The sequence below is a fragment of the Canis lupus genome, chromosome 34 (assembly GCF_011100685.1).
Source record: "Canis lupus familiaris isolate Mischka breed German Shepherd chromosome 34, alternate assembly UU_Cfam_GSD_1.0, whole genome shotgun sequence".
Lineage (NCBI taxonomy): Eukaryota > Metazoa > Chordata > Mammalia > Carnivora > Canidae > Canis > Canis lupus.
In genome coordinates, this window is record NC_049255.1 from 34982394 (window position 1) to 34998345 (window position 15952).

Below are 15952 nucleotides of genomic sequence, written 5' to 3' on the forward strand. Positions count from 1 at the left end.
GATTTTTTCTCTTTTAGACTAAATAGTACAGTGAATTAAAGTCAAAACATCTGGGATTAATGTAGATTCTGCAACCAAAAAATAACAAAGAAAGAGAAAGGGAATGAGATACAAACAGCTCTTGAGTCATTTAGAGACTTATGATTGCAATTTCAGCTACATAATCCTTTCCAGCTGAAAATGCCGAATGAAGCAAAAGTATCTAGAGAATGATGGCACTTCACTTGCATTAAAACAAATAAAATTAGCCACAGGCCTATCTACTTACATTTATGTATAGAAACACAGAATAATAAAATAGGAAAGCTTCACACAAAACTTTTTTCATGGCAAAGAGATTACTGAAAAAGAGATGTCCTTTTTACTCTACACATTGGTAATGCCTGTCCCTTAGACAACAAGAGTATATTTGTGTTTTATTTAGGCAATATAAAAATTAACAAAATAAAGCTCTTTAACTTACTTCCTCAAAGATAACCACCATTTAACAATTTGTTGTATATTACAGATTTTCTTCCTGAATAATCAGGCAGATATATAGATATAATTTCTTAAAAAGTAAGTTAAATGACAGGAATTCTGTATCCAGAAAGATGGAACACTTGTACTTTTCCCTATTCCTTACCCTAAATACAACTAAAATCCCTGGATGTTACATATAAAATAAGCATAGGAAGTTCCTGAAAGGTAGAGAAAAGGAGACTGGCTAGTGACCTCAGAACCCATAGAATCATGTGGTTGTGAGCCCTCTGCGTTTTCCTTTTGTCTTAGCTAAGCCAAACTTACAGCGGAAAAAGTCTGTAACCCAGAAACACAAATGGGTGCAAACAAACAAAAAGAGCCCCAAAAGAAGCCTACTCTTTCTAGCCAAAGGAGCAAGAAAGGGACTACCTAGCAACATAGAAAACTTTTAGACAACTGCTCTACTCCAGCCAAACACAGAGAACATTGTGGCCCCACCTACACGAGCAAAGGTTTCTACCTACACCAGGCTGTAATGAGACACCCCCAGTTCCCCTAATCCCTCCAATGGATAAGCATCAGAGAAGGCGAGGTAGAGAGCCAGGACTTTCATCCTAGCCATACAGGAATAGACTACCACCACAAACTCACCCCATCCCTGTAGAATCAGTGGAGATCATGTGGGGAGCCATAACATGGCACTCTTATTCCCTCCCCCACCACCTCCAGCCAGGGAGGCATCTATATAGAGGTCTAGTGAGGAACCAGAACTCTCTCCTCCGTTTAGCAACTATGGTTGAGGGTGCACCGAAAGCACCCTCTCAGGTGTCAATGGAGACTAAATGGATAACCCAGACTTCTACCCTCAGATGATATTAAGGAGTTGGTACACATTCCCTTTAAGAAGCCAGTCAAAAAACAATTTAAATATGATCCAGTCTCATAATACTCAAAATGTTGAGGTTTCAATCAAAAGTTATTCATACCAAGAACCAGAAAGACATGAGCTGAATAAAAAAAAGACAATCAATAAGTACATGCCAACACCAAAATGAAAAAGATGTTATGATTCTGACAGATTTTAAAGCAGTCATCATAAAAATGTTTTGAACAAGCAACATGAGTCCACCTGGAAAAAGCAAAATCTCTCAGCAAATAGAAGATATAAATAAGAACCAAATGGAAACCTTAGAACTGAAAAAATAGAATAACCTAAATTTAATAACCTAATGAGATCACACTATACATTTTTACTTTTTTGACCTAATACCTAATGAAAATCTAAGTTTCTCTGTATACACACATACAGCATTTATTAGCTGTAGTATTTCACTGTATGGATTAACTATAATTTAATATTTGATTAATGCCACTTATTTTTATTGTTTACCATTTTCACTATTATAAACTGCATATTTACATAATTATGTCATTTTTGCATGATTATCTATCATAATTATCTGTCATTTTTACTAAATGACATCACCAAAAATAACAGTGGTAAGTTAAAGCGAATGCAGAGTTTAAATATTTTCATACACATTGTCAAATAATCCTCCAGAAAAGTTGTACCAAATACATTCCCACTAATAAGTGCATGAGTTTATCTACTTTCTCACATCCTTACCAACAACGGGTAATGGCTTAATGCTTTTCCTAGTTTTCTAATTTGAGAGATGTCACTATTATTTTACATACATTTCTTCATTACTAATATGGTAAGTACATTTTCATATCTTTAAAAGCCAGAAATAGTCTTTCTTTTAAGAATTACCAAAGCAAGTCTTTTGTGAATTCTCATTGTATATCTCACCATTAGAAAAGAGCCCTTGTTATTTCACAAATATAAGCTGGCTGACCTAACAAGGTACAATACATTTTCAACCATTCTGTGTTTTTTAACTTTGATGATGCTTTTTTCTCTAATTGGCTTAGATTTCATCTTGATAAATCAAACATAACTAAATCTAAGTCCTGTTAAAATATAAAGACATCAACATAAACACTCAGTCCCAATTAGTTTTAGAGCCAAACAATCATAAAATCACCATTCTCACTACTGATTGCTTTCTAGAATTGATCTGTTTTAATGAGAGTAAAGAGGAGGATGCTGACACTTACTCTTCACCAAATATTCAATTAACAATAGCCTTCTCCAGTTTCCCCAGGTTGTAATGATGGGACTTCTGACTCCACTGTTCAATAATATTCCATGTCCCCTTATCCCACTCCTACTCTAAATCCAAGTCTGACTGATGACTTAACAATCTACCTTCTAGCCCTTTTATCTACTGGAGGCTAGGCCCTTCTCTATGGGCTTTCACTGTTACTCGGGAACCCTATCTTGAAATAACCAAAACTCTGAAAACCACCAGCCTGCCAACCTGACATGGGTCATTAATATAATTATCTAGAGATTCCTACTACCATGTTCTGCCTCTCTTTTGGAGAATGACCTGTATTTAGTAAAGCTACCTTGAGTACCATAATTTGGACAATTAGTCAACTCACTTGAGCTATTATTCAGCTGGGAATAGAAAATGAAACAAATGCAACGCATTACTCATTTTTATTTTTTTTCCTCCTGGACATCTGTTCTCCCTGCTTACTTCTTTCCCCCCCGCCAACCAGTCATGGGTTCTGGCATACCTGAACATACAAGGCTGCCTGGTTTATGGCAAGCAGCACTAACACTGTTATAAAAAAGTAAGCACAATCACTGGAATTGTAACTTCTGTGAAAGTCACATACATAAAATCATAATGAGAGAAAAAGAGTTTAAAAGGATACCTTTTAATAATTTGAAAAAATTCAAAAACATCTCTTTATACATATACATCCTAGTATTATTCCAATATTTCATAGAATAAAAAAATTGTCTATAGGTTATTTAACCAGACCACAAATGTTTATCAGTGCTTTCCTTAGCTACTAACGTATTAAAGACATACATAACATCAATAACCATAATTACAGTATTAATTATAATTCAATGAGAGAGAAATATGGGGGACAGGCAGAAGAAGAGGGAGAGAGAGACTTAAATTTTTCATCTTCTTCAGTCTAACATTTTAAAGTCATAAATAATTTCTTTTTTTCAACTAATTTTATTCTTGTTCCAGGATACTTCCATGCTAAGAAAGAATAGAATTTTTTAGTTAAAAATGTCATGGCTCAGTTGGTTAAGCATCCAACTCTTGATTTTGGCTCAGATCATGATCTCAGGGTTGTGAGATAGAGCCCCACAACAGGCTCTGCACTGGGCATGGAGCCTGCTTAAGAGTCTCTCTTCCCCTCTCCTTCTGCCCCTCCCTCACCTTTCTTTAGCTCTCTCTTTAAAAAATGTCAGATCAATAGCCAGAAAAATTACCATATGCTCCAATATATGTACTCAGACAGTAAGGACGACATCCCTAACTAAAGAAATATAGCAAAAGTTTATCTTCATTTCCTTAGCAATCTACAAACTAAACTCCAATGAAGTCAATTTTACAAAGTATCAAAGTATTATCCTACTGAATCAGGAAAAAATAGCCAGTAAGGATATTATTAGGTTAACTTAATGGCTCTCAACCAGGGGCAGTTTTGCCCTCCAGGAAACATTTGCTAGGATCTAGAGACATTTTTGGTTGTCACACTGGCAAGGAGGAGGGCCACAGCCCAGTAGTATATAGTGGATAGATGCTAGGGTGCTAAGAAGCATCCTATAATGCACATGATAGCCTCCCCCCACAATAAAGAATTATCCAGTCTGTAACATCTATAGTGATGAGGTACAGAAATCTGGAACTAATGAAATGTGAATACAGATTATACTGAATCAATGTAAAATTTCCTGAATCTGATCATTTTCATGTTGCTCTAAAAGAAGGACTTTATTCCTAGAAAATACATACCAAAGTATTTAGAAGTAAAGGAACATGTCTCAACTTACCTGCAAATGGTTCAGAAAAAGAAATGTCTATATGTGTATATGTAGAGAGAAAGGAAGAATTATAAAGCAATGAGCCAAATGCTAACAACTGGTGAATCTGAGTAAAGAATATACAGAAATGTTTATTATTCTTGCAATTTGAAATTATATCAAAATTAAAAGTTAAGCAAGTATTACCATGCCTATAAATTTCTTTTAACTGGGAAATTTTGCAAAATTTCCCAGTACATATGTGTAATATAGCAAATCAGATTTACTCCTTTCTCAAAATAAATTACATTATCTTGAATGAATACTTATAAATTTGATCAAGATAAGCAAGCATAACCTGAAAAGTATTAATTTCTAAAATGTGAGGTGCCCAGAAAAAACTAGAAACATTTAGATGTCTACCAAGGATTGATTTTCTTTATGTATCACTGTAAATGGCCTAATACCCCTTGCATTATATATTTCAGGCTTTCAATACACACAAAAACTTCAATCAATTTGAACCACAGAAGATCTAAACAAAATCAGTGGGAAACATGTATAAGAAATAATACAAAAACATTTTTTTTAAGACTCAGATTTTCAGAAGCTTAACATAGTTCTGAATTCTTAAAACTTACCATTCCTATTTCTAGGCACTTGTTAGTTATGTAGCAATCAACAAATACACAATAGCAACCTTACAAATAGTAACAGTTTACTTTTGGAAAATAGTTATTAAAATTTTTAGATCCAGGAAAAAATTTAGGGCACTTACAGATGTCTGGGACATACTTGACTGTTGTGTGACACTTCCTGTGGGAGATGTAGATGGTCTTCCACTGGACAAACTTGCCTAAAATAATAAGATCTTATAATAGGTCTATAAAAATCTGAAGTTAAAAACTTTCTGGTACCAGGATACCACAAAACCACAATAAAAAATCAAAACATCTAGGTTACAGAGAAAAAAAAAAAAACATCTAGGTTATGAACCAATTCATTTCACAGTCAATATAGATTAAGCTTTGGCCAAACAAATTAAGAAGAAAAGAAAAAGATGACTGACAAAAACAGAGGACCCAAAGGCTAACCTTATTTTAATAGCTGCATTCATTGTCAGTTTTACTCTGCAGCTCTGTCTTCTATGAAGTGGAACCACTACTCCAACATTATGAAAAAGAAATTGGAGCTACATCAAGTGCCACTGGGTTTCAGTTTCCTAACTTGTATCATGAACCCAAGGTTATTTAAAATTACACTACGAAGAAGAAGCAACAGCTGGGGATGTGTTTCTAACAGAAATAACTCTTTTTCAGATATAATCAATTGAGATCCTCCTCTAATAAGATTTAAGATTAAATCTCATATATGGTTTTATTTAAATAAACAGTATAATAATAATGAAAATCTTTTTTAAATAAATAATCATAAAATTATCCTGTTATCAGTAGGAACAGTATGCATGGATATTAGAAAGCATACAATATTAAACAGTGGCCATCTGCTAAAGTGGCCAACTCTGAAGAATGAAAAATACTAGTGAGTCAGGAAAAGGAATACCTTCACTTCTTTTTAATGAATGCAAATTACTTACATTAAAAAAAAAACTTTTTTCATTGAAATGTAAATACAATTCATGCAACCCCAAGTATTCACTGTTGTACCTAGAATTTTATACAGTATGGGATCCCTGGGTGGCTCAGCGGTTTAGTGTCTGCCTTCAGCCCAGGGTGTGATCCTGGAGTCCAGGGATCAAGTCCCACATCAGGCTCCCTTCATGGAGTCTGCTTCTCCCTCTGCCCCTCTCTCTCTGTGTGTCTCTCATGAATAAATAAATAAAATCTTAAAAAAAAAAAAACAATTTTACACATTAAAACCATGACACTAGTATTTCTGCAATGCAGATAAAAAGTAGTGAGATAAAAGCTAGTAACAGAGTACCATATAAAATATATCCACATTTGTTTTAATTAGCTTCTATTTGGCCATCTATTAATTTCTTTAAGAAAAAATAATCACAGGACATTTGAGAATTCTGAAATAATACACCCAACATATTTATTTTCAGTAATTATCTGCAAGTGTCAATTTTATGTCAACTTTAGCCTCATAAATTCTTAATTTATTTAAGTCTCACCTGAACAGCAGCAAGGCTCTGAAGCTGGGAGCTGCTTAAGTGCTGCTGCTGAAGAGCTGCTGTGTGCAGCATCAAGTGTTGCTGCTGAGCTGCATACATTTGCTGAAGGTACTGAGCAGCTGAGCTCGGGGGGCGATGCAAGGCCTGTTGAATTACCTGTGATGAGTCGATTGAATCAAGGTCAAACTATGATCTTAACATTAACCTTAACCATAAAATAAAGTATAAAAAAACTGTCAATTTAAAATTTCACTAAAAAATAAATAAAATTTCACTACTTTAATATTCAATGTCGTTTATAGTTCTCTCCAGTTACATATCACTAAGATTCACTAATCTATACAAATTAAAAACACCCAGAAGAGGCAATTCACAAAAGAAATAAAGAGCCAAATAAGACTTGAAAAGATCTTCAATCTCATTAGTAGTCAAAATTTACAAATTAAGGGGTTCCTGGGTGTCTCAGTGGGTTGAGAGTCTGCCTTCAGCTCAGGTCATGATCTTGGGGTCCTAGGATGGAGCCCCACATCAGGCTCCCTGCACAGAGGAGAGCCTGCTTCTCTCTACCTCTTCCCCTCCCCCTGCTTGTGTTCTCTGTCAAATAAATAAATAAAATCTTAAAAAAAAATTACAAATTAAAACAAGATTCTATTTTCCAACTTTCAGATGAATAAAGATTGAGAAGAATATTACCACAAAATGGGGAAACAGAAACTCCTACAGTGTTAGTAAGAATGTAAATTGGTTTAACTTTTTAGATAAAACTTAATAGAATTTGGGGCCTGGGTGTAGAGAGGAATACGCATAACCCTACAGCCATTACAAATAGTAACGTAGAGCACCCAGGTGGCTCAACTGGTTGAGGGTCTGGCTCCTGGTTTCCACTCAGGTCATGATCTCAGGGTCACGAGATCAAGCTCCACATCAAGCTCTACACTGGGCACAGAGCCTGTTAAGATTCTCTCTCCCTCTCTCCACCCCCCAAACTCTCTCACTCCCTCAAAAATTTAAAAAATAATAATGTATATCAATGCTGCCCAATATAACAGCTACTAGTCACATTATCTCTTGAGGACTTACAAACGTAAAATGCAGCTAATGGAACTAAGATAATCAGTTTTTAATTTTACTAAATTTTAATATAAATAGCCACATGCACCTAGGAGAATACAGAAATAGCTATATTTATCAACAATGACAGAAATTCCCTAATCTATCATTAGGTGAAAAAAGCAGATTACTAAAGTGTATAAAGTAAGATACCATCTTATATTAAAACGTATTTGAAAGAAAATACAGAAAAACATTAAAAGACTACCAATAGATAACTAGATTCGAGGTGCTTTTTACCTTCTCGTTTTTTTTTTTTTAAGATTTTATTTATTTGAGAGAGAGCAGGAGACCACAAGCAGAGAGATCAGCAGAGGGAGAGGGGGAAGCAGACTCCCCAAGTGGGGTTCGATCCCAGGACCCTGGGATCATGACCTGAGCTAAAGGCAGCCGCTTAACTGCATGAGCCACCCAGATGCCCCAGCTTTTTACCTTCGCATTTGTACTATTCTTTAAATGTCTGAAAAAAATCTACTAGTATAATATTAATAATCATAATTATTTCATGTTTCAAATTATTTCATGTTTTAAATTATTAAATAATTACTTCTTAAAATGTTTTTTAAATGTCAGATTCCTTTCAACATAGAATAAAACTATTCTAAAAAAATTCCTGAAAAAGTGTTAATTACTGTGAATATTTATTGGCAAAATATAAAATATAAGCCCGAAACTTCATAAATAGATAAACATAGAAAAGTCAAGTATGGGATGCGTGGGTGGCTCAGTGGTTGAGCGTCTGCCTTCAGCTCAGGGCATAATCTCGGGACCCAGGATCGAGTCCCATATCAGTGTCCCCGCAGGGAGCCTGCTTCTCCCTTTGCCTATGTCTCTGTCTTTCTCTCTGTCTCTCATGAATGAATAAATAAAATCCTTAAAACAAAAAATCAAGTATTCCAAAAACAGAGAAAAATCCTTTATCTGTCCAAACCCATAAATCAGACTAAGCCAGTCCTCTGCAACCACATCCCAAAGTCACATCATGCCCACAGTGACCCTGAAACAGCACAGAACCCTAATCTCAGCATCAAACTACAGAGTTTTCAGAGCTAAAGGGGGTAATAGAGCCATAATCCTACAGCTTGAGGTCTGAGTCAGGACACCATGAACTCAAAGCAATGAATCTCTTTATACAAATTCCAAGAAAACATATTTCCTTGTGTTTACTTTCGTATATTCATATCTCTCCAACTGTAGATTGCTAAACCTGCTAGAGATTCCTGTCACAAAATCAAAATAGGCTTTTGACTCCTACTTACAGGAGACTATAAAACAGCATTAAGTGATACAGAATTATAACAATATGTCTTCTTGGTCAGGTAAACCTATATATGTTCTTTAAATTCCATAACAGGGGATCCCTGGGTGGCGCAGCGGTTTAGCGCCTGCCTTTGGCCCAGGGCGCGATCCTGGAGACCCGGGATCGAATCCCACGTCGGGCTCCCGGTGCACGGAGCCTGCTTCTCCCTCTGCCTGTGTCTCTGCCTCTCTCTCTCTCTCTCTCTCTCTCTGTGTGACTATCATAAATAAATAAAAAAATTTAAAAAAAAATAAATTCCATAACAAAACTAAAATCAAACTGAAATAACAAATGAATAATCTATTTGACACTTTTTTTTTTTTTTTAAATTTATGATAGTCAGAGAGAGACAGAGACAGAGACACAGGCAAAGGGAGAAGCAGGCTCCATGCACCGGGGGCCTGACGTGGAATTCGATCCCGGGTCTCCAGGATGGCGCCCTGGGCCAAAGGCAGGTGCTAAACCGCTGAGCCACCCAGGGATCCCTATTTGACACATTTTTGTCAGAGTATAATCATTTTTCTATTGTCAGTGCGGTCTTTCATAACATTTCAATGATACACTCATGGAGAGAGACTCTTTACATACAAGTTAAAGGCACAACACACTGTTCTTGTATTATTTCTCTAAATAAACAAAGAGGGCAAAGAGAATTCACAGGATTGAACAAGAATGCTGGAAGGTATTAAAGAACTCCTTGGGTAATTCAATGAATATTGATTTGATGGCATTTTAGGAGAAGCAATTATATGATTTCATAAGAACTAGTATAATTGCTATTTGTGAGAAACATGTATATCTATACATCTCCAGGAACACTTTATTTTTTATTAACACATCTAGCTCAGGTAAAAACTAGAGATCAAAAATGGAACATTGGGCAGCCCTGGTGGCTCAGCAGTTTAGCACCACCTTCAGGCAAAGGCGTGATCCTGGAGACCCAGGATCGAGTCCCACATCGGGCTCCCTGCATGGAGCCTGCTTCTCCCTCTGCCTGTGTCTCTGTGCCTCTCTCTCTCTCTCTCTCTCATGAATAAATAAATAAAATCTTTAAAAAAATAAATAAAATAAAAATACCACATCATTTGCATGCTCAAAGATCTAGATACTCTTTTCTATATCCCTTGCCTCAAAGAAAGGTGAAGAATTTTTTAAAACACATTCCACATTCCCGTTTGAACTTCTGCTGAATTGACTCAGTCTCCAAGAATTCTGATTCCACCCTATGGTAACTTCAGAATCCTAAGAATAGGGATCCCTGGGTGGCTCAGCGGTTTAGCACCTGCCTTCAGCCCATGGCATGATCCTGGAGTCCTGGGATCGAGTCCCACGTCCAGCTCCCAGCATGGAACCTGCTTCTCCCTCTGCCTGTCTCTGTGTGTCTCTCATGAATAAATAAATAAAATCTTAAAAAAAAAAAAAGAATCCTAACAATAGCCATTATACTGGGATATCCAATCTAGAAAAATGGAGTGGAGAGAGGACTATTTTGCAAACAAGTAAGTTATTTTCAGGGCAGAATGAAGTTATGGAGATCGCAGAGAGAGTAAGCAGGTATAATGGAAAAAAGAGTGGCTAAAGGCACAACTCTAAAACCAGATAATCTACTAGCTATGAGAATTTAGGAAAAGTTATTTAATCTATTTTTTTTTTTAAGATTTTGTTTATTTGTGAGAGACACATGGAGACATAGGCAGAGGGAGAAGCAGGCTCCCCATGGGGAGCCCGATGTGGGACTTGATCCCAGGACCCCAGGATCATGCCCGGAGCTGAAGGCAGATGCTCAACCACTGAGCTACCCAGGTGTCCCTATTTACCCTGTTTAAAACATCAGGTTTCGGGGATCCCTGGGTCGCGCAGCGGTTTGGCCCCTGCCTTTGGCCCAGGGCGCGATCCTGGAGACCCGGGATCGAGTCCCACATCGGGCTCCCGGTGCATGGAGCCTGCTTCTCCCTCCGCCTGTGTCTCTGCCTCTCTCTCCCTCTCTGTGACTATCATAAATAAATAAAAAATTAAAACATCAGTTTTCCCACCTGTAAAATGGAGATAATAACAGTATCTATTTCATAGAGGTGTGGTGAGGAGTAAAAGGGATAATCCATGTAAATGGATTATCAAATGTTTGGCCCACGGCAACTGTTCAACAAACATTAGCTATTATTATTGACTGAGCACATATAATGTGCCCCACAGAGTTCTAACACTTCCTTTAATCCTCATAACTGGTACACCTGGGTGGCTCAGTCGATTAAGCGTCTGACTCTTGGTTTTGGCTCAGGTTCTGATCTCAGGGTCCTGAGACTGAGCCCCCACCCTCCCAAACTGGCTCCAAACTCAGCAGGGAGTCAGTTTGGGATTTCCTCTCTCCCTCCTCCACCACCCCTCCCCTAGCTTCAGCTCACGCTCATGCTCTCTCACTCTCTCCAATAAATAAATAAAATCTTTTGAAAAAGTCCTCATAATAACTAAAGAACTAGTTAGTCTCATCCACATTTTACAGTTTCCTGATGCTCAAAGAGATCATGCCTCTCAGCCAAGACTGCGTAGCTATTGATAAAGAAAACGGAATTCAAACAAAGAGCATATCAGACTGCAATGCCCATACCCTTTTTATGCAATACCATACTATCTCAACCTCCACTATTATAAAGATTAACCAAGTAAACTTAATTTTCTCAACCAAGTGCAGACCTAAAAGTTTTCCTCATTAAATATTCCCTGCCCCACTTTGTCCCTAAGAGCTTTAAATGAATCCTCCTACTCAGGTTCTTAGGCCACTTGAGTTTAAAATGAACCTCTTAAGAAATCTACAGACCTGAATAGATCTTCCAAAGTCAATACTTTGGGTTCAAATACAAAAGAACCCAGAAGCTAGAGTCATTTTGCATCTTAAGGCTGTAGGGTTGAGTGTCTCCACATTGTAGCAGCACAGAGACCTTCCAATTATAATTTTCCTGACATACGGTTTTATAAGTCACATGCTGACAAACAGAAGCCCTCTCAATAGAACATGGAATAACTTTTTGATTGCTTCAAATGTTACTATTCTTATTGTATTCATTTAGAGAATATCACGTGACTCATTTGAGGATATGAAACAATAGCTTCATTTGGCTTAAGAGAAAAAAGGTAATGACATCCTAAGTCTTAGCCTACCCCTCAATCTAACTGAAATACCTGTACAGCATGTCGGTCTGAGCCACTGTAAACAGAAATCTGCGGTTGCTGCATTCGAGAGGAGGAAGTGGTGATGGTGGTGGTGGTAGTGCTACTGGTTGTTGTCGACACAGAAGATGTGCCAGGGTTTGGTTCGCTATCCATAGCTGTATTGTGGTCCTTGAATCTGTCAGATAACACAAAGGATCTGCATTGGCAAAACATTATTTTATGGGCTTTAAAGAATATTTAATTATTTCGAAGAAATAATCAGCAAATCTAAATTTTTAAGACCCTTACAAAATAGCATAGATCACACACAGTCACCATAAACACTTAAAAAGGAAAAGTATTTCACAATGATATAGCATATTGGATAGTTAATACCTACTAAGTTTATGTTCAAATGATTCAGGATATGCAACTTAAATATATCCCGGCCTAAACTTTTATCTTTCCATTATTGAAAGATAATAACAGGTTAATAATACTAAACTACCTTAAAAATACTTAAGCAACATCAGAGTACTTTGAAATATTTCTTTACATTCTTTGACCTACTAATTAAAAGTTAAAATAATTCTTATCTATACATTAAAATAGGATGCCTAAGGACTTGTGTTAATTATAATTAGCTTATCTCTGGTTACCATATGCACTTTGCTTTAAAAATATGTTCTATTGGAATTCCTGGGTGGCTCAGCGGTTTATTGCCTGCCTTTGGCCCAGGGCGTGATCCTGGAGTCCCACATCAGGATCCTGCATGGAGCCTGCTTCTCCCTCTGCCTGTGTCTCCGCCTCTCTCTCTCTCTAATGAATAAATGAAATCTTTAAAAAGAATGTTCTATGATTAAATAAGGAAATCTAAAAAAATTTTAAGATTTTTTAAGTAACTTCTACACCCAACATGGGGTTCTAAGTGGCACCCGGCTGGCTCAGTTGGTAGGACACATTAACTCTTGGTCTCAGAGTCACCGTGAGTTCAAGCCCAACGTTGGATGTAAAGCTTACATTAAAAAAAAAAAAAAAAAAGTAAAAAAATAGTAATTTTGTATTAATTCACACTGGCTTTTCCCCTAATTAGTCTACAACACTGTCCTTACTATATCTAATAACTCTGGTTATACTTATAAGCAGATTACTCCAGGAAATCAGAGAAACAGCTGACAACAATTTTCCCACTTCCTTACAAAAATCTCTTTTCACAAAGACTTGCTCCAACTTTTGAAAACAGCATAATTATGTCACTTTCCTCATGAATTAACAGTAAAGTTCATAAAGTACATTTCTGTACCAGACTTTGAGTCCTTCCCCTCAAGTATTGCAAACTCACCTCATTCTTTTGGAAGTATAAACCTCCACTTAACACTGAATCTATATACTTGGATAAATTCAAACAACGTTGTATTTTAGGTCAATTCCGAGGGCCTCAATATCGTTAGAAAGTAGAACTACAATAGTTTCTATAGTGTTAGAAACGCCCCAGGATGGTGAAAAGCACACCTGATAATACACTGGTTTTACCTGTCTTTCTTAACCCTTCTTTTCTCCTGAGATACAAAATCTAACGCACAGCACATGAACATCGTTGACAGGAAATGTAACCGCCACACTTTCAATTTTATGAAAAGACCAAGGAATTTGGCACTAATTGCGTATGCACACACATGCTATTCCCATATGGCATCCTTTAATGCACGAATATTCTTTGTTCTTTACGTCATTTATGTAGATAGTATTGATATGCTCTTCAAGGAATCAAAAAAAATATTTAAATCTCCATTTAATAAAAGAAAAAGGGAAAGGGAAACGATGGAGGGGGGGAAAACGGCTGACTTCATTTTTTTTGATTAGTAAATGACTCACACATCTTTACGCTTCTCTGGGGTTTTTTTTTAAAATAGTTTTTCAAACTGCCTTCCAACCATCAAAATCACAGCATCATACGGTAACCGTCCAACATCATACAGATTCAGTGATACAGAAGGTAAACTTTTTTTTTTTTTAACCAAATTACTGGCTGTCACGACACTTGTGAAACATGTAGCAGTGATAGAGGCACAAAGCCAGTTTAAAATTGCGGTCTTTTTAGAGGGCTCTTCTGGGGGCCCCTGGGTGGCTCAGCCGTTGAGCATCTGCCTTGGGCTTAGGTCGTGACCCCGGGGTCCCGGGATCGAATCCTGCATCGGGCTTCCCTGCATGGAGCCTGCTTCTCCCTCTGCCTGTGTCTCTGCCTCTGTGTGTGTGTGTCTCATGAATAAATAAATAAAATCTTTAAAAAAAAAAAAAAAGCAGAGGGCTCTTCTGCGCGACCGTGTCCTCGAAACTCAAAACCCCTGTGATAAGTTTGTTGGGTAGACAGACCCAGGTGGAACCCACGCTGCGGGCGCTGAGTCCGCAATCGGTGGTAGAGCCGGCCAAACCATCCCACTGCATCCCGGAGCCCCGGCGCACGGGCCCGGTCCTGCCAACTCGGCCGTCGGTGCGTGGTACCGGCCGCAGGATCCGCGGGCAGAGCCCGGCGCACGAGAGGCCTACCCAGCAACCTCGAAGTTTGCGCGGCGGACTAGGGATGCCGCCACGCCACGGCGCCGCGCAGGGACCGGGCCCTCGGGGGGCATCGGCGCCGCGGCCGGACTCCCGGGGGGATGCGGGCCTGCCCGGGCCTTCCCCGCCCCGCCGGCCCCGCGGCAGCGCCCCCCACGCCCCGAGGCCCGCGCGGGGGCACCTCCTGCACGCCTCCCGCGGGAAGGCGGGAGCTGCCCTGTCTCGGCCCCCCCCCCGGAGGGAGGGGGAGGGGGAGGGGAGGGGAGGGGGAGGGGCAGGGTCCGCCGGGGCGGGAAGGAGGCCCGGCAGTGCCCGGCCCGAGCCGAGGCTGCCCGCGGGGCCCACCTGCGGGGATGACAGCGCCGGGGGACCCCTCGGGGGCTCGGCCCCCGGAACCCCCCCGCGATCGGGGGCCCCGCGGCCCGGGAGCCGACCGCGCCAGGGGCGCTCCCGCCCGGAGGGAGCCAGACGCCCTCACCGTTGGCCTCCGCCCCCCCCTCCCCCGACACGGGCCGAGCGGGACCCTGCACGGCAAGGAAGCTCCAGCGTCTCCGTGTCCCCGCACTGCCCGCCGAGGAGCCCCGCGCTTCCCCCCGAGGGGACGTGTCGCTGCCCCACTCGCCCCCCGGTTACGACATCAGTCACCAGCGAGTCACTCACTCCGCTTCCGCCATCTTCTCTCCTCCATCACTGACCCGGGCTGCGCATGCGCCCCCCGGCGGCGGGCGGAGGGGCGGGGTCGGCTCAGCCCCGGGCCCCGGGGTCACGTGGTGCGCCCCCCTCCCCCCCACCGCAGGCCCTGCAGGCCCTGCAGGCTCGGCGGCCAGGCCCGCGCTGGCTGCCCTCGCCCCTGCATCCTCCCGCCTGCGGCCTAACGCTTGGGGGCGTGGGGGTCTGTAACCAGCACGCGACAAGTTCGAATTAGAAATGTAGGGGATCCCCGGGGGGCCCAGCGGTTTAGCACCGCCTTCAGCCAGGGCGTGACCCCGGGGTCGCGGGATCGAGTCCCGCATCAGGCTCCCCGCGTGGAGCCTGCTTCTCCCTCTCTGCCTGGGTCTCTGCCTCTCTCTCTCATCAATAACTCAATAAAATCTTAAAAAATAATTAAAAAATAAATAAATTAGAAATGTAAAGACCATCCAGGGCCTGATCTGGAGACCCGGGGTCGAGTCCCACATTGGGCTCCCTGCATGGAGCCTGCTTCTCCCTCTGCCTGTGTCTCTGCCTCTGTGTGTGTGTGTGTGTGTCTCCATAAATAAATCTTAAAAAGAATTGTATTCTTTTAAATAAATAAAAATGAATAAAATATCTTTAAAATAAAATATACTAAGGC

At 40.0% G+C, this 15952-nt stretch overlaps 1 protein-coding gene across 8 annotated transcripts in view; it reads right to left on the minus strand.

The window, feature by feature from the left end:
• The window catches only part of PHC3 (polyhomeotic homolog 3), an 86896-nt gene extending 71530 nt beyond the window's left edge, over positions 1-15366 (minus strand). For 7 of the 8 annotated variants that reach the window (XM_038583859.1, XM_038583864.1, XM_038583863.1 and 4 more), the window contains exons 1-4: positions 15280-15366; positions 12094-12259; positions 6507-6662; positions 5145-5222 (exon numbers count right to left, since the gene is read on the minus strand). In XM_038583859.1, coding sequence (XP_038439787.1) covers positions 5145-5222; positions 6507-6662; positions 12094-12259; positions 15280-15293 — 414 coding nt within the window. In that variant the 5' untranslated portion in view covers positions 15294-15366. The remainder of the gene's footprint in view (positions 1-5144; positions 5223-6506; positions 6663-12093; positions 12260-15279) is intronic. The other variant, XM_038583861.1, reaches the window with a different exon arrangement.
• Positions 15367-15952: the final 586 nt, after the last annotated feature.